Below are 23,265 nucleotides of genomic sequence, written 5' to 3'. Positions count from 1 at the left end.
AAGAGATATCCTCTCCAAATAGCAAACAATCCTCCTTGAATAATACTATTACTCTCAATCATTCCCAAACACTCCCTTTGCCAACTCTCATTACAATCTCTAATAACACAAGCAAAACCAACACTATCACCCGAACTAAAATAACTAGCATCACAATTAATCTTAAAAGTACCAATAGATGGGGGATTCCAAAAATCATTTAGAGTAGAGGAAATAGACATACGTTGTAATTCAAAAATATTCCTAAACTCTTTTTTAAAGTTAATGTCAGACAAATCACTTTTTCTGGAGGCCAAGTTTCATGGGGATTAAAGATGTCATTATTCCTTACTCGCCATATCCACCAAAGTCCCGAAAAGAACTTGAACGGATACTCTCTACTATGATACAAGAACCAGCTCTTCAAATACAAAGGATGACAAAATATCAAACCTATGCCAGACAAGCTGAGCTTTTGGACAATCTCGAATACAATGCAAAACAGATTCCTGACTAGAAAGACATCATAGACACTTATCCGATGACGACATCGCTCTTCTAAAGTGAAAACTTGTAGTAGAAAGAACCTCCTTAAGACACAACCAAACCAAAAACTTATATTTTTTCGGAACAAGCTGACGTCAAAGTCAAAGTCAATTATCCCGCTCCTCCCAATTAAACAGCTGCTTACACAACCACAAGTAACCACAAGCCAATTAGATGTTTGATATTTTAAAAAATAAAAATATTTTTATATTTTTAATTAATCAATTATTTATTTATTGATATAAAGCTAAAATTTTAAGAAAAGAGACTTCTTAATACCAGTTGAAAAATTAAGCAAAATAACATTAAATAACGAATCATAAATAACTGTTTAGTAGTGTCCAAATTTAATTATTTCGTTCGCACAACTGTTGCTTTCTCAATAGATTTTAGTCTTATAAAGTAAAAAACCAACGTTGTTCAAAAACCCTTTTCTAATTGGATATTGCTATATGCCTATATCGTCACTAGGAAGTAACCGAGAGTTAAAAAGATTTCTAAAATTCTGTTTTAGTAATTAAATAATGAACAAATTTACGCCAAAAGCTGCTAAGAAAATACGAGTAAATATCTAATCCGGTCTTTATTTATTTTTTTAAAGAATAAAATAATTTTTGTAAAAAAAATAGACATTTCGATTATCAATATTTTTATTTTGAAACAATACGATCTCTCTGTTAAAAAATCTGTTAAATAATAACAAAAATTAGTTTTGTGCAAGGTTTTATTTGTATTTTGTGGGGGTTTTAAATCTCCACAAACTATTAATAAATTTATTTTTGAAAAATTTCTTCACCAATGGTGGTTAAGTGAAGGAAAATCATTGATAAAAATGATGTCGCAATAAAAAGTAATCGTAGTACAAATACCTTTTAAAGGAAAAAAATAATATCGAATAAGAAATAAAAGAAAAAAACTTGAATGTAGATAAATGATAATATTGATATTGGTGATAATAACGATAGAGGAGATAATGATGAAAATAATAGAAATATGAGTGATAATAATGAGAATGAAAAAAGTAATGGTAACCAGTGATAATAATTGGTTATATTGTTAAAAAGAATTGTATGGAAGTTTAAAACTCTCAAAAAATATATAAATAAAACCTTCTACAAAAGTAATTTTTGTTATTAAAACTAATTTTTGTTATTATTTAACGGATTTTTTTATAAAGAGATCGTATTGTCCCAAAATAAAAAAGTTGAGGATCGAAATATCCCTTTATATTTTTTACAAAAATTACTTTATCTTTTGTAAAAGGAAAAGTCTAGGGGCCAGCAATTTTATTGCATTTTAGCCAGCATGTAATCAGCAGAGAAAGGTGAACTATTAGATGAAATCTCACACCATTAAATCATCATTGATGGCTAGTTGATGGCTACCAATCACAAATATTGTTGGCCCCTAGCATTGCTCTTTGTAAAAATAGACAAAAGTCGAGTTTGGTGTTTACTCAAAAAATACTACAGTAGCGTTCTTTTACACATTACACATTGAAATCGAGTGCAAATTATAAAGATTTAAAAAAAAATACTATTAGTTTGTTTGGATTTATTACTTTCAATTGCAAACTACAAACACTGAAACACATCAACACTGTTATCCTTACCAATTACCATACCATGGTTAACTATTTATTGGTTTAGTATTTTGTGTGTCTACGTTTCAAAAGAATCATAATATTTTTTTTTTTAAAACGGTGGACTTTACTTCTTTGACATAGTAAGTTTGAACAAAATTTTTGTAAATATATAAAACTATAGAAGGTCATATTTACAAGAAAGTATTTATTCTTTGAAAGGGAATTTATACATATAGTCATATACATATTTATGAGCTTACATTATCAATAATAAATTCTAGTAGATATGGCGTAGAGAATCTGTATCATCCTCGGTATGTTTGCATTAAAACCATCACCAGCCATTTTCAGAAAACGCCAAGTTTCAACTTTCAACAATGAACTTAGAATATAACCATTCAACTCTTATGTTCTACCTTGGACTATAAGATTTACTGGGTACAGTCCTAAACCCAAGCTGAATAAATATCCTCAGTTGTTATATTATTCTTTCAAATCTTTTTTGGTCATTAGATTTGATCAGCAAGTGATGATGTTCAAACTTCAAAGTCAATAGGTTCGGCTTCTTCTTGATTTGGCAAAAGATGACTACTTGCGTTAATGCCATTTCTAAATATCAAATGATTAAGACTTCTCTTGACTTTGTAGTTTCATGTGAAACTACATTTAACAAAAAAATTGCCTTAATTTCTTAGGAAATATGTTAAGGTTATTACTAATAAAGATCGTTAAATTTTATATTTTGATAAATGTATAATAATAAATACATTAGAAAACTGTTCAGTAGTCGGGTTCCGAACAGGTCGGGTGGTTAGATGTTGGGGGACGGACGCCTTGGCTTGGGTCACACTGCTTGCGAGTTGTCGAGTAGCCGAGCACCGGAGCACTTGGTCGTGGAGAGATGTTGAGGGGGGGGTGCCACCTGCAAAGACACTCCGACGCTCAAGTCAGTAACGCGCAGGCGAGCAGAATGATAGGGGAGAGAATATGACGTACCTCGGGGGAAGAGCCAGCTTTCCCCTTATATACGTGTCAGATTTGGGCCCCTCATGAGGTCAGGCCCATTTCGTCAAGGACGCTGTCCCATGGCTACGTGTGAGCCGTACGGGACGCGTGTCCGGGTCGGTGGAAGGAGGCATGATCAGGTCGGGTCGGGTCGACCCGGAGAGTCATTGGGCCAGGCCGTAACAGTGCCCCCACGCGCCAATGGTAGCTGTGGAGGCTAGCAATGGCGTGTTGTCTTGTTTCTTTCCTGGGGTCGTCTGGTCGGCCGTTCGTGATATAGACGCGTCTTCTGCGCGCGTGTCCTTTGGTTGCGCCAGCAACCGTTTCGTCGCTTCGTTCCCCGTGCCGAGCATTAAATGCTCATAATGGGGTGAAAAACCCTTGCTGAAAGGACCATTTTGCCCCCTGTCGTTTCGCGCTTCCTGGGGTGGTTTTTAAACAGGGCAGTTTGAGCATTTTCCTCTTTTTTGTGCCTTCTTCTTCTCTGCCCTCTTCTTGCTCCCAAAACACAACACTTCTTCGCCGTACTGCTGTGTGCTTTTTCCGCATCTTCCTTCAACAACCACTCCATCGTCCTTCTATTAATTCAGGTATCTTTCGAATCCCACTCTCTTTTGTGCATTATTTTTGTATGCTTGTTGCATGGTTCTGTTACTGTTGTGTGGCCTTCCAATGGCGGTTACTCGTGTTAGAGGGGGGGGGGGGAGCCATTCCAGGGTAGGCTTTTCCCTGTCCACCTCTAGTGTTTTGTCCTTAGTTGGGGAGTAGTGGTGTGGTTGAACTGAGCAACCGATCTACCGATCTCTTAGACTAACTGGATGATCCCCCCGTGTAGGTATGGCTCGCACGGTCTCCCGGGCTTCCGTTAACCCCGCGGCGTATGATCCATATGCCTGGGTTGTTTCCGACGTGAAGGAATCACCCAACCAAATGGGCGAGGAGGAGCTCACCGAGTTCCGACAAGCCGGGTACTTGTGTGGCGGGACTGACGAGGAGGCCAATTACGATGTTTTCGTCCCGGCTCCTCACGAGCGATTGTACGAGATCAACTTCCATCCCCGCCAGGTCGCCGACTGGATTTGGTTCTACAAAGCCATGTTCACTCAAGTCGGAGTTCGTATTCCGTTTTCAGCCTTTCAAATGGCGCTTTTAAATCGGATTTCCGTGTCACCGTCGCAGTTGCATCCGAACAGTTGGGCCTCGATCCGCTGTTTCGAGATGGTCTGTGAATATCTCGAACTGCCGGTGTCTGTAGATGTCTTCCTCTTCTTTTTCACCCTCACAAACGCTTCCAAGGAGGGGAAACACAAAAAGGGATTCATGTCCTTCCGAGCTGCCCAGGGTCGGAAGATTTTCGGTTTGTTCGAAGATTCCTACCACGGGTTTAAGGACAAATATTTTAAAGTCCGCCCTGCCAAAGGTCGTCATCCCTTTTGGTTGTCTTTGGAGGGGGTACGGCTCATCCCGACTTATTGGAGTTTCGGGGCAGGGTCCAATTCTTTTATTAAGGTGGCTTATAGGAGTATGTCGAAGGTGGATAAGCAGATTGCCGAGGTGTTGATGGCAGTCTTTGGGAAGAACCCAGTAACTCCCCATCTTCTCATGGGTGACCGGGAGTCCGGTCGTAATTATATTTGTGAGGAGCTTTTTACTTTGCCCTTTGTCTTTTTTCCTTTTATTGATATTATGTGGCGATTAACCGACCTTCTTTGTTTTCCTGCAGTGGATATGTCTGCGTCGGTAACGGGTCTTCCCGACTTGTTCCAAACCTTCCTAGCTGCCGATGATGAGGAAGGTGACGAGCAAGCCGCCCCCGAAGGGTCTAATCCTACCCCGGAGGGCCAGGATGCTCCCGAGCAGAGGGCCGCTACCGAAGGGATCGGCACATCGGCTCAAGGCGCCGCAACCGAAGGTGACAAGGCGGTCGATGCTTCTCCTATCCGTGAGGTGATCGGGACTGGGGGTTCGGTGCCCAATCCGGACGATGAGGAGGAGGTGGTAGAGGTCCCCAGCCTGAAGAGAAAGAGGAAGAAGGCCTCCACGGCGTCGTCTAGCCCTGAGGGCGTCCTTACCGTGATGGAAAGGAATTTCGACGCCGGAAATTTCATAGACACCCAGCTGATCCCCGGTACCGAGGAGCATTTCCATGAGTCATCCCTTGCCGGGCAGGCGAGGTGGATGTACCGCACTCTCCTGCGCGGTGCGGTCATAGCTCGGAAGGCCGAGTTCGAGCTGTCCGGGATGGAGTCTCTCCGACGGAGGTTGGATTCCGCTGGGAAGGCCAATAATGAGCTAAAAAGCGAAGTTGAGACCCTTCGGGAGCAGCTGACTCAATCTTCAGAGAAATTGGATGCCGCCGAGAAGAAAGCTACCACTGCCGAGCAGAAAGCTACCGCCGCCGAACAAAAGGCAACAGCTGCCGAGAAGAAACAGAAAGAGTCGGATGCGACGGTTGAACGTTTGGTCGAGCGCGAGATGGCTTTGGAGAAACAGGTCGGCGCGGCGCAGAAGCGCGCGGCCGAAGTCGAGAAGGAGAAGTAGGCCGTGGAGGCTGAACTGGCAACATGGAAGGCTAAGTACAAAGACGTCGTTAAACAGGGCAAAGGCGCGATTTTGGGCACCGAGGAAGCCCTGAAAGCTCAAATTAAAATCGTTGCCCCTGAGTTCGACACGTCGGCAATCGGTGTTTTTAAGATTATTAAGGATGGCCAAGTTGTCGATGTCCCTAAGAAATGAACTCTTTGTTTCCTTGTTTTTTGTTTAGCCGTTTTGTTTTGGCTTGTAAACAGTCTTGATTTTGGCCGTTTTGGCTTATGAACAATTTAATTTTAGCCGCTTTTATTTTGGCTTGTGAACAATGACTTTTTGGTCGCTTGCTCGTTTTGTCGCGATAAAGTTTTTCTTACTCGTCTGATTGCGTTATCGTTTCTATTAACCGTTTTTGGTTTATAGTCGTTTATACTGGCGGCCCGTGGCCTCTCGTGTGATTATTCGTTACAACGGTAGTTGATGACCTCCGGGGTGATCAGTCCCGGGTCAGGTGTCGTCGTTAGTCGTGACGAGATGGTTTATCTGAAAAACGGAGACAAAATAGGGTGGAGAATTTGCACAAGTATATCTTATTCGGTAACCACATAAAGGACTTGAAAGTTACTATAAATGACAAATTGACTACTTAGCTAGGTTAGCCGGCGTGCCGCTCCGTCCTCTAGGAGTAGAATCTTCTCAGGTTGTCCGCATTCCATGTTCTCGGGACTTCCTTGCCGTCAAGTCTTTCTAGCTTGAATGCTCCTTTTCCTATCGCTTTCTTGATTCTATATGGGCCTTCCCAGTTGGCCGCCAGCTTGCCTTCTCCGGGGGTCGGTGGGCCGATATCATTCCGCCTTAGGACGAGGTCGTCAGGCTCAAATTCCCTCTTGAGCACTTTGGTGTTGTATCGCAGAGCTATTCTTTGTTTTAGCGCCGTTTCCGTCAAATGGGCCATTTCCCGGGCTTCATCTATCAGGTCCTTTTCTACAGTTCCCTCCACTCCTTTCAAAAGCAATCGCGGACTCGGTTCACCGATCTCTACGGGTATTACCGCATCCACCCCGTACGTTAATCGGAAAGGAGTTTCCTTGGTGGAGGACTGCTCGGTTGTTCGGTAAGACCAGAGGACCGACGCTAGCTCGTCGGCCCAAGCACCCTTCTTATTGTCCAGCCTCTTTTTCAACCCCGAAAGGATAACCTTGTTGGCGGACTCCACTTGTCCGTTCGTCTGAGGGTGTTCTACCGAAGAGAACCTTTGCCTTATACCCAGGCCGCTGAGAAATTCTGTGAACTTCTTGTCAGTAAACTGCGTGCCATTGTCCGAGATGACGACTTCTGGTATCCCGAATCGTGTTATTACCTGCCTCCACATGAATTTTCTGCAATTGGCCGAGGATATGCTAGCCAGTGGTTCGGCTTCTATCCATTTGGTATAGTAATCAATCGCTACTATGAGATATTTGACCTGCCCAGGGCCGACTGGGAAGGGCCCTAAGAGGTCGACTCCCCACTGAGCGAACGGCCGGGAGGTCGTTAGCAAGCTTAACTCGGAGGCCGGTGCCTTGGCAAAATTGGCGTTCTGTTGGCACTTTATGCATTTTTTGACAAACTCTTTGGAATCCGCCATCATCGACGGCCAGTAGTACCCAGCTCGGATTAACTTCCTTGCTAGGGCTTTGCCTCCGATGTGGTGTCCACAGCAGCCCTCATGGACTTCCTTGAGGACATAGTCCGTCTGGTCGGGGTGTAGGCACTTCAGTAGGGGTTGGCTAAGCCCTTTTCTGAACAGCTGTCCTTGGATGACGGCGTATTTTGCCGCTTCTCTTCTTAATTTTGCCGCATCCTTTTCATCACCAGGGACTTGGCCGTGTTCTAGGAAGTTGGTGATAGGGTCTAGCCATGAAGGACTTAGGGTTGTTATGTGTAGTGCAATTGCTGGTTCCCTTGTCATGCCTTGGATGAGAGACCGGTTCCCCTCCCCTGGCTTTGTGCTGGCCAATTTTGATAGGAGGTCTGCCCGTGTATTCCTTTCTCTGGGTACATGCTGGACCGTGACCTCTTCGAACTTTTGGCTCAAGCTTTTAACCTTTTCCAAGTATTTCTGTAACAAGGGGTCCTTGGCTTGGTAGCTGCCGTTTACTTGGGAAGTGACGACTTGGGAATCGCTGCATACTTCCAGTCTTCTTGCGCCGACTTCCGCCGCTAGGGTCAAGCCTCCTATGAGGGCTTCGTATTCTGCTTGGTTGTTTGAGATGGGAAATTCGAACCTAACCGACTGTTCGTATACAACCCCAATCGGGCTTTCTAGGATGATCCCGGCACCTCCGAAGGTCTGGTTGGAGGCTCCGTCTACATGGAGCTTCCACCGTGTACCCATGTCTTCGCCTGGATCTCCCGTTACTTCAACCAAGAAATCCGCCATGGCCTGCGCCTTGATGGCTTGCCGGGGCTCGTACCGTATGTCATATTGAGAGAGTTCGATGGACCAAGTCATCATTCTTCCCGCTAGGTCGGGTTTTTGGAGAACTTGCCGGATCCCCTGGTCCGTTCTGACGACCACTTGGTGACTTTGGAAGTATTGTTTTAACCTTCTCGAGGAAGTTAGGAGTGCCAAGGCTAGCTTTTCCAACTTGCTATATCTTAATTCTGCTCCTTGTAGGGCCCTGCTTATGAAGTAGACTGGTTGTTGGGCTTTCCCGTCCTCCCGTATCAGTACTGCAGCCAGGGCTTCGCTTGTTATAGCGAGGTATAGGTATAGTGGTTCCCCGTCCCTTGGCTTCCCGAGAACGGGAGGTGCCGCCAGGATTTCCTTGAAGTGTTGAAAGGCTTCTTCGCACGCGGGTGTCCACTCAAAGGCCATCCCTTTCTTCATGAGGTTAAAAAATGGCAGGGCCTTTGTCGCCGAGGCTCCGAGAAACCGGGAAAGTGATGTCAATCGCCCTGCCAACCTCTGGACGTCCTTGATACAGCCCGGGCTCTTCATCTGAAGTATTGCCTGGCATTTCTCCGGGTTAGCTTCTACCCCTCTCTGAGTTATCATAAAACCCAGGAACTTACCGGCTTCCATGGCGAAGGCGCACTTGAGGGGGTTCAGCCTCATACCGTGTTGACGGAGGGACGCAAATACTCTTGCCAGGTCGTTTAGGAGGTCGTCAGGTCGTGTTGTTTTTGCCAGGATGTCGTCCACGTAGACTTCAACCGTTTTTCCTATGAGGTCGTGGAATATCCTGTTCATCAGCCTTTGATATATCGCCCCCGCATTTTTCAAGCCAAATGGCATTACCTTATAGCAGAAAGTTCCTCCTGGCGTTATGAACGCCGTTTTGTCTTCGTCTGGTCGGTGCATCGGTATCTGATTGTAACCGGAGTAGGCGTCCATGAAACTCAGATACCGGTATCCCGCCGCGGCGTCGACGAGTGCGTCTATGTTGGGGAGGGGGAAGCAATCTTTGGGGCATGCTTTGTTAAGGTCAGAGTAGTCCACGCACATTCTCCACCTGCCATTGTGTTTTTTCACCAGTACCACATTTGAGAGCCACGTCGAGTAGTCTACTTCCCGTATGAAGCCTGCTTCTAGGAGGCCGGCCGTCTGCTTGGCTACCTCCTCTGCTCTTTCCGCCGACATTTTTCTCCTCCGTTGAGCCACTGGACGTGCTTCCGGCTTGACGGCTAGGTGATGCGAGATGATTTGTGGATCTATGCCCGGCATGTCGGCTGGTGTCCATGCGAACAAGTCCCTGTTGACCCTTATCATTTCAATCAAAGGCTCCTTCAGCTTATGTGGGAGGTTCTTGTTAACGAACGTGAACTTTTCCCCTTCGTCACCGATGCTAAATTTCTCCAGGTCCTCTTCTGGTTCCGGCCTCGGCTTGTCCTCTACTCTGGCGTCAAGGTCGGCTAGGAATACGCCAGATGCTTCCTTGGACTTCTTTCTGAGGGAAAAGCTGGCGTTGTCACAAGCGACCGCCGTCTCGAGGTCTCCTCTTATGGTCCCTATGGATCCATCATCGGTGACAAACTTCATAACTAGCAGCTTGGTATTGATTATGGCTTCAAAATCATTGATCATTTTTCTTCCCAAGATGATGTTGTAGGCTGTGGAGTCTCGGAGGATTACGAACTCGGCCATCGCCGATCTTCGGCCTTGCACCTGTCCCACCGAGATTGGTAGGGAAATGACTCCGTCTGGTTTGATGAAGTGGTCGCCTAACCCGATAACCCCGTGCTGGTGAGTCGTCAGGTCGGCATCCTTTAGCCCCAGTGCGTCGAACACGTTGCGGAACATGATGTTTGAATCAGCTCCTGTGTCGACAAGGATCCGTTTGACGAGGCCGGTTCCCACTCTGGCCGTTATGACCATGGGAGGGTTTTCCGGGGCGTCGCTAAACCATTGGTCTTCTGGGCCAAAAGAAATGGTCGGAGGTTTTTTGGTACTCTGCATCGGTGGAGATGAGATTGCCAGAACCTTGGCGTCTTTCTTGTGTGCCGACCGGGACTTTGGTGCAGTGTTTTTTGCCGTTACCACGTTTATTACAGTGAGGCCGTGGTCTCTGTCTTCAGGCTCCTGTCGCCGCTTGGTCGAGCGTGTCTTGCCTTCCTCGTCTTGATCACGATAACGCCTTCTCGGCTCCCTGATGAGATGGGAGAACGCTGCTAGCTTTCCTTCCCTTATCGCCTGTTCTAGTGCATCCTTCAGGTCGAAACAGTCTTGTGTTTGATGGCCGTATCCCTTATGGTAATCGCAATAAAGGTTCTTGTTCCCTCCCGTACGGTCCTTAAGTGGTCGAGGCTTCGGAAGAATTCCTTTCTCAGCTATTTGTTGATAAACTTCCATGATGGGGAGGGTGAGTGGAGTGTAGTTAGTAAATTTTCCGACTCGAGGGAACGACCTAGGTGCTTTGTTTGATGCCTCCTCCCTGACCTTTTCTCTTGCTCTCTCACCGTCGCCGCCGGACTGCCGAGCCTGGCCGTAACCGGACTGCCGCTTATTGGCAGCCACGACTCGGCTGACTTCCTCGTCGTTTATGTACTCCTTGGCCACCGTCTGGATTTCGTGCATTGTCCAAACCGGCTTCGTGGTGAGGTGTTTTCGGAAGTTCTCGTTGAGGAGGCCGTTTGTCAGGCAGAGACTGGCCACCGAGTCGGTTAAGCCGTCGATTTCCAAGCATTCATCGTTGAACCGATCTAGGTATCTCCTGGTCGGTTCTCCTTGTCTCTGGGTTACCCCTAGAAGGTTGATAGGATGCTTGGACTTTGCTATTCGCGTTGTAAATTGGGCCAGGAATGCACGGCTGATGTCTGAGAAGTTGTAGATGGAACCTTGAGGGAGGCCGTTAAACCATCTGATCGCTGGTCCTGCTAGGGTTACCGGGAAGGCGCGGCACCTTACTTCATCTCCTACTCCTTCTAGATTCATCCTGGCCTCAAAGGCCGTGAGGTGTTCTAGAGGATCTTGAGTTCCGTCGTACCTCATGTCCGTTGGCTTGTCGAAGTGCTTCGGCAGCCGGACCTCGAGGATAGATCGGTGGAACGGGGTGACGCCCATTATGACAGGTTGTCGTGTTCTTCCGTCTTCGCGACCTCTTGTCGCTCGATGGGTCGATCTGCCGCGGGAGTAGATGATCGTGTCATTTCGTCTCCTTCTCACCGGTGACTCCTCCCGCGAGCTCTCCGCTTCCGTCCTCGGGCGGCTTCGGTGGGAGTCTTCCCCCTCGCGCCCGGGAGACGGGGTGTAGCTCGGGTCGGTAGACCGTCCCTCCCGTTCCCGGTCGGCAAGCTGCCGTTCTAGGTTCTGAACTCTGTGGCGTAGCTCTTGCATTATTATGGCGCTATCGCCGCCCGTTCCTCCGAATGGTCGTGTCCTCGTGTGTCGATGGGGGGACCTCCGCCGCCCCCCTTGCGAAGCGACGGAGGCTGCCCCCTCCGCTCCGGCTGCCCGAGCGTGGTCGCCGGGACCCAGTACGACTTCCATTTAGGCGCTTCCCCACAGACGGCGCCAATGTTCAGTAGTCGGGTTCCGAACAGGTCGGGTGGTTAGATGTTGGGGGACGGACGCCTTGGCCTGGGTCACACTGCTTGCGAGTTGTCGAGTAGCCGAGCACCGGAGCACTTGGTCGTGGAGAGATGTTGAGGGGGGGTGCCACCTGCAAAGACACTCCGACGCTCAAGTCAGTAGCGCACAGGCGAGCAGAATGATAGGGGAGAGAATATGACGTACCTCGGGGGAAGAGCCAGCTTTCCCCTTATATACGTGTCAGATTTGGGCCCCTCATGAGGTCAGGCCCATTTCGTCAAGGACGCTGTCCCATGGCTACGTGTGAGCCGTACGGGACGCGTGTCCGGGTCGGTGGAAGGAGGCATGACCGGGTCGGATGGAGGTCGGGTCGGGTCGACCCGGAGAGTCATTGGGCCAGGCCGTAACAAAAACTAAATTTTGTATTTTTTATAAAAATATTATTAACTAATAATTTTAAAGGCAAATGACTAAAATAAAATATTTGAATTTTAAATGTACCGAAATATAATTTTTGCATATTGCATAGACAAATGTAATTTTTCATTAAATTATATAAACAGCGAAAATGGTCCATCCAAATGTTCAGTTTATGTTGATATGCAAAATGGCTAAAAACAGCTGTTGGATCTCGCAGTTTCTGTGTATATGTAAAATGTGCATAAACCTCTCCATCTCTATCTTTTTGCTCTGCATCACCATGCATCACTGTATCCCTGGCATTAGTCCCACCGTATTGTTTGATTCTCCGTCATACTTTCCAATTTTCAATTCTAATTTTATCAAAAAATCAATTTTTTTGGGGTTGTGTTTATTTATTTATTTTTTCAATTTTCTTCAGGTTATGTCTTCTCCGACTACTAGCTCATCTCATTGGCTAAATTCTCTGCCACTTGATCAAGGAAATCTCAATAATGCTTCTTATTTTTCTCTCAAGGTTTTAAGAACAATGTCACCCTTGCCAAACCTAATTCTTTTTCAAACCCCAAAAAATTGATCTTTTGATAAAATTGAAACAGAATAATCAAAAGGATCACTAAAAAAATAACAAAAAATATATATAAAAAAGGAGAAAGCAGAATATTCTAAAAATTAGGAAAACATGATTGGAAAATCAAGCAATGCAGTGGGACTAATGCCAAGGGTATAGTGATGCATGGTGATGCAGAGCAAGAAAATGGAGATGGAGAAACAAAAAAGTTCGCAGTTTATGCACATTTCACATTACATAATTTCTAGCCATTTTGCATATCAATATAAATCTCTGGAGGGGTGTAGCGGTTTTATGTACATTTGGAATCCTTGGACCCCTCTAGCAATTTATAACTTTATATAGTTTAGTGAAAAATTACATTTACTGCAATATGCAAAAGTTGTATTTTGGTAAATTTAAGACCCAAATGATTTATTTTAGTCATTCATGTATCTTTAAGATATATATTAACTAAACTATAATATAAAATATACTATAATTTTTTTCTTTTTTTTTTTAAAAATCACTTTTTAGAATTTAATCTTTGAATTTACCATATACTTTTATGTTATTTTTACCAACCAAACTCATTTTAGGATGAAAAAATAATAATCTGCATATGTATTTAAAATCTGAAATATTTATACTTTTTAGGTATTATTACAATATTTCAGTAATATATATAATGTGAATTTTATGATGATCATAATTACAGAAATTTTAGCAAGATTTAAAAATTGCAGTTAAAATGAAAGTAATATTTTTTTACATAAGATAATAAAAATATAAATATCTCATGTTTCAAATAAAAAATAATAAAAAAACGTGGTACAAAGAAGTGTACTAGTTAGGTGGGGCAGAGTGAGAGAGACAAAACGCAACGTTAGAAAGAAGCTTTTGAATAAGAGAGTTACAGTGACATTGACACCACCTCATAGATTCATAGTCATACTTGCTTCTTCAATCTTCATTGCATTCTTCATTGCTGCAACTGTCAAACAAAATCTCCATTAATTCCTTCCTTGCATGCCATCCATTCCAAATTCAAATTCCAATTCCAATTCCCTTCGATTATTCAAAAGGCAACACTTTGAAAACCTCAAAATACATTGAATCTTCTTTAATTGAAAAAGAAGCTTCCTCCCAATAACACCAAGCTTGGAATAACATTCACACCTGCTTTGTCTACCACCACATGAAACGAAAATAAAAACCTAACCCTCAAAAGAAATCACATCAAAGTTTCCGCTTTTGAATCAATAAAGAAAAAATTGACACGAACCCCACTAATCTCTCCTTTCTCGCTTTCTCTACAATAGTGATATCTGTCGCCTTCAATTGCGACTTTGCAGTTTGCACCACTTTACCGCATTGCAACTTTCTCTTTCGTGCGTATAAAAATCAAATCTTTTTTGTTTGGGTCTCTTTTCCTTTTGTGGTATGAATCAAGTTGGTGGGACAAAGGGCCCAGTGGTGGAGGTCGTGGAGGACGAGGAGCCGGAGGCTGTGGCTGAGGCTCAAGAGAAGAATGAAGCAGTGGAATTGAGTAGTGAACAGAAGCAGCCACCTATGGAGAATCCAATGGAGGAAGACTCAGTCACTACCACCCCTGCTACAGTTTTTTGCATTAGGCTTAAGCAACCAAAGTCCCTTTTGCTCCACAAGATGAGTGTCCCTGAAGTTTGCCGCAATTTCAGGTATATATGCATATGCACTGCTAGATTCTATCTCAGTTCCCTGCATTTATTTCCTGGTACTCGTTGAATTTGCCTTGTTGGTGTTGAACTGTTTGTAATTTGATTTTCTCATTCTTTTCCCTTGTTTTTTTGTGCCATATAACTGGGATCACCATATCTTTAGTAAGATTAAGATTTGAGTATGTTTTCCTTTCTTCCTTTTTCAGATAAGTGTGTAAGTATTAAGTAATTTTGCTGTGAAAATTTTCTGTGATGAAGATTTTTGTTGCTTTTAGAAGTTTCAGGCAAGCTGCAAGTTATATTGTTAAAGGATTCCGAGGTTTTCTATTATGACATCTTTTGATTTTAAATTATAAGAACTTCGTGATTTGATGCTTATGTAGTGTAGACTGTAGACTGATTTTGCAGTCTATGATTCCGCTGGTGTGAAACTGAGATTATGCTTTTGATCTCCTAAGGACCTTGTGTAGAGCGAATTTAGTTGTGTTTATTTCAGAACTGTATGTGAAAGAACTTATTGATTGCGTGTCTTTTTCGCAGTGCAGTTTCCTGGTGTGGAAAACTGAATGCTATAGCTTGTGCCTCTGAAACATGTGCTAGAATTCCCAGGTTAGTGTACACTTGTTATCCAGTGCCTGTGTTTCTCGCCTTATCTTTGATCATGTACTAAATGTTCTGTTGCCAACATGTCTATTAGTTTGGATAATTGATAATCTTCTGTAATGTCTCTTGCTTTTTCCGGTCTTTTGTTTTCATAGCTCAACTGCAAATCCACCATTTTGGATCCCTATACATATTGTGATCCCAGAGAGGCCTACTGAATGTGCAGTATTCGATGTCCTAGCAGGTATTTTAACTTCATTACTTCCTTCTACCAGAGGAGTTCTACTTTTCCTATGCCAGGTTGCTTTGTTTGACCTTATTATTCTTCACACAACCAAATCCGAATAATTAGCCAGTAGTAGAGTTAGGACTTTTCCCTTTTCAATTGAACTGCTTTGTTTTCTTTCTATCTTTTCATCCATATGTCTATGAGAATTTGATCAGTTACACTGTATACATTCCGCAGATTCTCCTCGTGATTCTGTACAGTTTATTGAGTGGTCCCCTACTTGTTGTCCCCGTGCATTATTGATAGCTAATTTTCATGGGAGGGTAACTATTTGGACTCAACCATCTCAAGTAAGTGAGGGTTACATAAGTGGGTACTGCAATAAAAATTTATAGCACAACTTAGTAGTTTTAGTATAATAATATAGTTAGAAGTTCTCTGCCATGAGTTTTCCTATGACCATAGATTTCATTAACATTTTCTATTCAGCTTCCTGTATGATTGAGCAGATTATCAAAATCTTTGGATGAAAAGGAGATTTGACTATATGTTATAGATAGTCCTAGGAGGCTAATTTAATCAATTGACTTGATACTTGTGTCTGCTGGTGGGATGATACTTTTTTTGGGCCTACGTTTCAGCTTCTCTTGCTTTTCCATTCCTAATACATGCTTTGCTTGTTTGATTGATTGTTACTGTTTTCTTGTCCCTTCAGGGGCCAGCTAATCTTGTACGTGATACTAGCTACTGGCAGCTTGAGTATGAGTGGCGACAAGATATTGCAGTTGTTACAAAGTGGCTATCAGGGGTGTCTCTGGTATGCAACTTACGTTTTCACTATTTATAGTTTCCCTGCATTACTTTTCAAGAATTCTTATAAACATTTCAGTTACACTTTTGATGGCCTTAAATCTTATGTAGATATGTAAGGAATGAGAGGAAGATTCTAAAGAAGATTTTCTCTAAAAAATTTTTACATAAAAAGCATTTTAGAAATAATTTTACTAAAGGCAGATAGGTAATTTTTTTTAATTCTTCCAAAACTCTGATTGGGAGTTTGTAACTGTCAAGAAAAATTGAAGAGAAGGCTTTGAGGTGTTAATGAAAATTCCATTATTCATAATTTAACCATAAAGTCATTGCACTAGCGTAAAGTTTGCACTTTAGCAAGCATGTATGTGTGTGCAGTTTAATTTTTGTTTAATTTAAATATAAATTAATTACTTTTCTGTAAAAATCAGTATAGGTGGCTTTCATCTAAGTCTAGCGGTGCTGCCAATTCGAAGTCAATATTTGAGGAAAAGTTTCTTTCACAGCAGTCTCAAACCTCAGGTCAATTCTTTTCATGCCTAGTTTTATGAATTCTTTCAGTTATTCTCTTAATCTTTCATTTTACATGTTCATTTGTTTCTAATTAATAATGAGCTCAAATACGTCATTTTTGTAAATCTGACACTTTGTAGTTATTTTGATTTCAGCTAGATGGCCCAATTTTCTTTGTGTATGTTCTGTGTTCTCATCAGGCTCGGTTCAACTTCACTGGTCACCGTGGCCTCATTGCCAGAATACAGCACCAGCTAGATGGTTTTGCACTAGTAAAGGGCTACTGGGTTGTGGACCCAGTGGCATTATGGATGCTGATGCTATCATCACGGACAGTGGTGCCATGCATGTCGCAGGTGTGCCAATTGTGAATCCATCCACCGTTGTTGTTTGGGAGGTTATGCCTGGTCCTGGAAATGGTTTCCAAGCAACTCCGAAGACAAGTATCAATAACTGTGCCCCACCTCTTAGTCCACCAAACTGGAGCGGATTTGCCCCATTAGCTGCCTATTTGTTTAGTTGGCAAGATTATCTGATATCTGAAGAAAAGCGAGGGAAAAAGCTAACTGACCAAAATATTGGGGATTCTATACCACTTCACTGCTCCCCAGTTTCGAATTTTTCAGCATATGTGAGTCCTGAAGCTGCAGCGCAATCTTCTGCAGCCACGACATGGGGCTCTGGTGTAACAGCAGTAGCCTTTGATCCAACTCGAGGTGGCTCCGTGATAGCTGTTGTGATTATTGAGGGTATGGACCTGATTCTGAGTTGATATTTTTTGCTATTTATTCATTCTAATAGATTCATTAAATTATTCTCATACCAAAATTTGCATCCCCATTGATTTTACTCTCTTAAATTAATATCAAATGATATTAGTGATACTAATGGAACTGATTCAAGTAACAAGCTATCTTTTATTCCCCCTCCTGGCCTCCTAATACTGGTGCTTCCACACACACACACACACTATTCTCCATGAGTAAGTTGACGCTCTGGCCAAAATCAACGAAAGTAACTTACAGGAAGAACCCTTATATACATTTCTAGCCTGATCTGCATCTCTAGGTTTCGTGACAATTACTGGCCACGTTCCATGTTTGTGTGAATTTTATGCCAGAGATTTCTTGTGCACTTATTATTGAGCTCAGAAATTACTATAGAAGTACTGAAGTAGTACATGACTTATCTTTATAGGACAGTACATGTCCCCTTATGATCCAGATGAGGGGCCATCAGTTACAGGGTGGAGAGTGCAACGCTGGGAATCATCTTTACAACATGTTGTCCTCCATCCAATATTTGGAAACCCTACTTCCAGTATGGGTGGACAGCCTCCTATGCAAACTGTTTGGCAGTCCAAAGTGGACCTGAGCATTCCCCCAACAAATGACTTCAAAAATCATCGAACACATGCAGTTGGAATGAAAACTAATGTGCAAAAGGTATCCGAATCTAGTTTTAAAGGGGTAACTTTTGATCCTTTTGATCTTCCAAGTGATGTTAGGACACTTGCCCGTGTTGTTTATGCTGCTCATGGTGGTGAAATTGCCATTGCTTTTCTTCGGGGTGGAGTCCACATATTTTCTGGTCCAAATTTTGCACCTGTAGACAACTTTCAGATTACTGTAGGATCTGCAATTGCTGCTCCTGCGTTTTCTTCAACGAGTTGCTGTTTAGCTTCTGTTTGGCATGACACATGCAAGGATCAAACAATATTGAAAATAATCCGGGTTCTTCCTCCTGCTATCCCAACTAGTCAAGTAAAGGCCAACTCTTCAACATGGGAGCGTGCAATTGCTGAAAGGTGATTTCTTAAATATGCAGCATAGACTGTCTTAGATTTTCCCATAAATTTACCAAAACTTGTGATTTACTTCCTGTATGGATGTTTTAGGTTATTGTGCTAACATCTGTTAGGATTAGCAGGTTTTGGTGGAGCCTTTTGGTTGGAGTTGATTGGTGGGATGCTGTGGGCTGTACACAGAGTGCGGCTGAAGATGGTATTGGTAAGGAGATACAAATTATGAAAGTCCTGCTACTATTTTTCAGTTTCCTTGATGTTTGTAGCAGAAATTTGAATTGAAAAGGAATCATTCAGTTTACATTTTTTCCATATAGGCATTCTGGTTTAAAGCATCTCTATAACATTCTATTGATGCTTTTTTTTTCCAGTTTCGCTAAACAGCATTATTGCAGTCTTGGATGCAGATTTCCATTCTCTTCCTTCTGCTCAGCACAGACAGCAGTATTGTCCTGTATGTTTTTGTCAATTCTTTCCATTCGCTTTGCATGTTTTCGGACTGGCATTTGTAAGTGGCTCTATTATTGCTTTATTGGATAAACTAACTTGGTTTTGTGTAATTATTACAGAGTCTAGATAGGATAAAGTGTAGGCTACTTGAAGGAGCCAATGCTCAAGAGGTCAGGGCAATGGTTCTGGATATGCAAGCTAGGTTGTTGTTGGATATGCTTGGTAAGGGAATTGAGTCTGCTTTAATAGATCCTTCAGTTTTAGTGCCTGATCCTTGGCAAGTATCTAGTGATACACTATCGAGAATTGATGCCCAAGCTGTATCTGTTGAACCAGCACTAATGCCAAGTATTCAGGTCTTCTTTCTTTACACCTACTTACTAAATGTGACCATATATTATTACACATTTTGATTTCATCCTAATTTTCGATGGATAACATTTCTGTAAAGCTGCTAAACTTTTTGAATATATACTTGTAATCATTTCAATATTATGCAGGCCTATGTCGATTCTGTACTTGATCTGGCTTCACATTTTATCACACGGTTGCGGCGTTATGCAAGTTTCTGTCGTACATTAGCAACTCATGCTGTGACTGCAGGGACTGCTAGTAACCGAAATATTGTTCCTAGTCCTGCTGCCCAAAGTTCTGCAACTGCTGCACCTAGTCAAGGTTAGTGTCCATTGATCTTACATTAATATGTAGACCATATATAGAGGCAAAATATTTGGTGCTAATTTGTATTACTTGTCACAAAATTATCAGTGTCGTAGCCCTTGAATTTCTTTAATTATCAAATTCTTCTTAATCAATCGGCTTGATGAAAAAAAGGTCTTGTTTTTCAGGAGCACAAAATGGGACTACCAGTTCTAGTGGAACCCCACAGATGCAAGCTTGGGTACAAGGTGCTATTGCCAAGATTAGTAATCCAGCTGATGGTGTGTCGAACCCAACTCCTAACCCTCCAATCACTGGTCCTCCGTCATTTATGCCCATTAGTGTTAACACAGGAACTTTTCCCGGAACACCTGCAGTTAGGCTTATTGGGGACTGTCACTTCCTTCATAGATTATGCCAACTTTTGCTCTTCTGTTTTTTCTTTCGACGAGCACAACTCCCCCGCTATGCTGGTGGTGCGCATAGAACCGCTGATGCAAATGCACAGAAACCTCAACCTAATGCTTCTGCTCCAGGCAACGTGGATGAGGTTGCAAAACCAGTGTCAACTGTAGTTAAGTCTGATGATGGTCAGACAAATCGAATTGGTCAGGTTGTGCCTGGGGCAAAAGGAAGTGAAGAACCAACTTCTGGGCGGTCAAGAATTGGTACTGGAAATGCTGGTCAAGGATATACGTTTGAGGAGGTATAAATCTGTTTTGGAAGTCACAGTAATTCTTAATATTGTTTAAGGATAGTGTTAATCTTACTAAAGGTCTCACTGCACTGTTGATGCAGGTCAAAGTTCTTTTTCTCATTCTTATGGATCTCTGTCGGCGAACTTCTGGGCTGCAACATCCGTTACCAGTTTCTCAGGTGGGAAGCAGCAACATTCAGGTTCGGCTGCATTATATTGATGGGAACTACACTGTACTGCCAGAAGTTGTGGAAGCATCCCTTGGCCCACACATGCAGGTAACTTTGTGTTTGCTCATTCAAGAGTCAGTACTTTCTTGAAGACAAATTAAACTAGATATAACAAGGGTATTTTCTTGCCAATGAGTTATAGCTCAAATGGTATATGATACCATATATATATATATATATATATATATATATATATATATATATATATATATATATAGTTTAAAAAAATCATATTTTTACGATGAAATAATGTTATTTTTATTTATTATTTCAACAACCATGTCATACAAATACTATGTCTTATCATCAATTATATTTTATTTTATATAATCAATTTGCTTATAAAAAAATATTTTTTTATTTTTTTATTTGTTTGCATTCTATTTATATGTTTGCATATATTAATGTTATTTTCATTCTTTAGATGTTATTTTTTTTGTAAATAATTAAAAAAATGAATGAATGAGAATGAAAAACATATAAAAATGTTATATTAAATTTAAGAAATTTTTGACAATTAATATAAAGATTAAGAAATAAAGAGTAGTAAGAGTCTTAATATCTATAAGTTGTAAAATTTGAATATTTGTAACTGAAATTTTTTATAATTATCATTATTATGACACTTTTAATGTATATTTAATACATTTAATTAGTACTTGATGTTTGAATTGAATAATAATAGATAAAAGTTTTTTGTTTTAATTTTTTAAAAGTATTTTACTAAATAGTGATTGGTTGATTTTAATCTTTTGCCTAATCATTAGAATTGCTGATGTGGCATCATTAGTAAAGAAAAAATGGCTTAAATTCATTTTGAAGAAAGTTGGTATCAGCTTTTATATATGGAAAAGTATAGGGGGCCAACAACTTTATTAAATTCTGGTCAGCAACTCAGCATGTAGTCATCAAAAGAAAAGTGAGTAATTCTACATCATTGGATGAAATCTCACACTATTAAAAACATCGTTGATAGCTACTTGATGGTTACAAATCACAAAAGTTGCTGGCCCCGTAGCATTCCTCTATATATATTATAACTAGATAGATTAGTATTTCGTGAACATTATGGTGATGTTATTTCCTATTACTGACTTAGTAATTAAGTAGTGTGTCAAGTATCATGAAAAGATAATATACATGTTCTTTTTAATTTCTTTCGGGTGCATTAAAATTTGAAGTCTATTCTTAGACAAACTTGTGAATTTGATCCACCCCAAAACCAATTTAAAATTGAACTACGCAGAACATGCCCCGTCCTCGAGGTACAGATGCTGCTGGTCTTCTACTACGCGAGCTAGAACTCCACCCTCCAGCAGAGGAGTGGCATAGACGGAATATGTTTGGTGGACTTTCGTCTGATCCAAATGATGTGGGTCCTGCAAATAAACTTGTTAGTTCAAGTCCACGTGATTTGAGCTCATTGGAAAATTGTGATGTCTACCATGGAGCCCATGCCATATGGCCTCGCAAGCGCAGGATGTCTGAACGAGAAGCAGCTTTTGGGTTGAATTCTTCCGTTGGTCTGGGAGGATATCTTGGTATAATGGGATCTCGAAGAGACGTCGTTACTGCATTATGGAAGACTGGGCTTGAAGGGGTCTGGTACAAGGTTCGGAAATAGATCTTGTCTCTCTGTTTATATAGTTTTCTGTCCACTTGTACATGTAACATATTTTTCACCATTAAATTCTTGTTAAGAGTATGATTCAAACATTTCATGTTGATATCACCCAATTTTTCATTTTGCTTGTGTGTTGCAGTGCATAAGATGTCTGCGGCAGACCTGTGCTTTCACGTCGCCGGGTTCAACCAACCCTCCTAGTCAAAATGACCGGGAGATCTGGTGGATCAGCCGCTGGACTCATGGGTGCCCAATATGTGGCGGAACGTGGGTCCGAGTTGTATAGCCGGCTTCATTTAAAGTTTGTTAACACACAAGTTTCTCTAAAGTGAAGAAGCATTGCATATATTTATGGCTAACTAGATGTAGATGGAATGCTGACTGGAATTGTATATTTGAGAAGTTGTATATTTATTACAGGTTCATTTCTCAGTCAGTATATATTCGTTTTTGGTTCCAGATCCAATTATTCTGTAGTCATTCAAGTCAAATAATGGAGATAGTTGTTTCTTCAGGGTAAATAAATAAGTGAATTCTATAGTACCCTCTTTAAAATAAAGGGTAAATTACCCCTTCTGTTATATGTATTGAAAGTGATTCATCAAATGAGTTTTATGAAGTGGAAGAGATTTTTACGAATGCAATTGATGCAGTTGAAGGTAGAGGAGAGTTTATGGTCCGTGATGATAGAAGTCATAAAGACATTTGAAAAGATTCTTCAGATCCTCAAGTGTCATAAACACAGTTAAAGAAATTGTTGTTGATGATGTCAAATACAAGTTTCAAGGGATGGTAGATTCGGATCCTCATGAGATTAAATATATTGTTGTCGATGAGGTGGAGATCAAGTTGAATTCAATTGCAGACAATAGGATTTGCAAGATGAGGTGACAATTATGCACAAGAATTTAATCACTTTTATGGAACAAAAGTTTTGCGGATAATGAACTCCGAGAATGTTATCACCATACAGAAGATGGTGGAGGAGACGCGGTGGGTGTACGCTGAGGTTGGGAAGGAATTGCGCCTCCGTACCTCGGTAGCACAAATGTTGTCACGTGTAACGAGCTGAATACATACTTGTAGATTTCTCCGGCGGTGACAGCAACCACCACCACCATAGACTGGTGGTGCTAAACTAAATTTAAATAATCACAAAAGAGAGAAAGAAAAATAGAGAATATATACCTAATTATTATGGTTAACATTCAACTTAATTGTAATTATAAGCACTACATATCAAAGGGGTAATTTATCCTTTATTTTAGAAAGGGCATGATAGCATTCACCAAATAAATAATAGCTCTTTTAAGGAAAT

At 41.7% G+C, this 23,265-nt stretch overlaps 2 protein-coding genes across 7 annotated transcripts; one reads left to right on the top strand and one right to left on the bottom strand.

The window, feature by feature from the left end:
* Positions 1-6,323: 6,323 nt before the first annotated feature.
* Positions 6,324-8,066, bottom strand: LOC130955444 (uncharacterized). Its single transcript, XM_057882292.1, has 2 exons — positions 7,110-8,066; positions 6,324-7,004 (listed from the first exon to the last, which is right to left on the bottom strand). The coding sequence occupies exons 1-2, from the start codon at positions 8,064-8,066 to the stop codon at positions 6,324-6,326; spliced, it is 1,638 nt and encodes a 545-aa protein (XP_057738275.1).
* Positions 8,067-13,620: 5,554 nt separating this feature from the next.
* Positions 13,621-22,586, top strand: LOC130956548 (mediator of RNA polymerase II transcription subunit 16-like). Of its 6 annotated transcripts, none has more exons than XM_057883594.1 (16): positions 13,630-14,327; positions 14,868-14,936; positions 15,086-15,174; positions 15,397-15,509; positions 15,875-15,976; positions 16,401-16,491; positions 16,638-17,231; positions 17,680-18,289; positions 18,412-18,491; positions 18,682-18,740; positions 18,856-19,092; positions 19,237-19,411; positions 19,585-20,102; positions 20,195-20,371; positions 21,570-21,935; positions 22,087-22,586. In XM_057883594.1, exons 1-16 carry the CDS (start codon positions 14,071-14,073, stop codon positions 22,231-22,233), a joined length of 3,684 nt encoding a protein of 1,227 aa, XP_057739577.1. In that variant the 5' UTR covers positions 13,630-14,070; the 3' UTR covers positions 22,234-22,586. The 6 variants fall into 6 exon arrangements, with proteins under 6 accessions (XP_057739578.1, XP_057739577.1, XP_057739576.1 ...); XM_057883593.1 differs by having other exon boundaries at positions 13,631-14,327; positions 18,658-18,740; XM_057883598.1 differs by having other exon boundaries at positions 14,107-14,327; positions 14,873-14,936; positions 16,406-16,491; positions 18,658-18,740.
* Positions 22,587-23,265: the final 679 nt, after the last annotated feature.

The sequence above is a fragment of the Arachis stenosperma genome, chromosome 10 (assembly GCF_014773155.1).
Source record: "Arachis stenosperma cultivar V10309 chromosome 10, arast.V10309.gnm1.PFL2, whole genome shotgun sequence".
Taxonomy (NCBI): Eukaryota; Viridiplantae; Streptophyta; class Magnoliopsida; order Fabales; family Fabaceae; genus Arachis; species Arachis stenosperma.
This window is presented reverse-complemented; position numbering and strand designations above follow the sequence as displayed.

What these genes read in the sequence shown, in the direction of transcription:
- LOC130956548 (XM_057883593.1), top strand. Translation starts at nt 14,071, where the DNA reads ATGAATCAAGTTGGTGGGACAAAGGGCCCAGTGGTGGAGGTCGTGGAG. An exon ending in ACAGCAGTCTCAAACCTCAG is followed by an intron (nt 16,492 to 16,637) that starts GTCAATTCTTTT and finishes TTTTGATTTCAG; the next exon opens with CTAGATGGCCCAATTTTCTT. An exon ending in ACAGACAGCAGTATTGTCCT is followed by an intron (nt 18,741 to 18,855) that starts GTATGTTTTTGT and finishes TAATTATTACAG; the next exon opens with AGTCTAGATAGGATAAAGTG.
- LOC130955444 (XM_057882292.1), bottom strand. Translation starts at nt 8,066, where the DNA reads ATGGCGGATTTCTTGGTTGAAGTAACGGGAGATCCAGGCGAAGACATG. An exon ending in TCCCAGTCGGCCCTGGGCAG is followed by an intron (nt 7,005 to 7,109) that starts GTCAAATATCTC and finishes ATGTGGAGGCAG; the next exon opens with GTAATAACACGATTCGGGAT.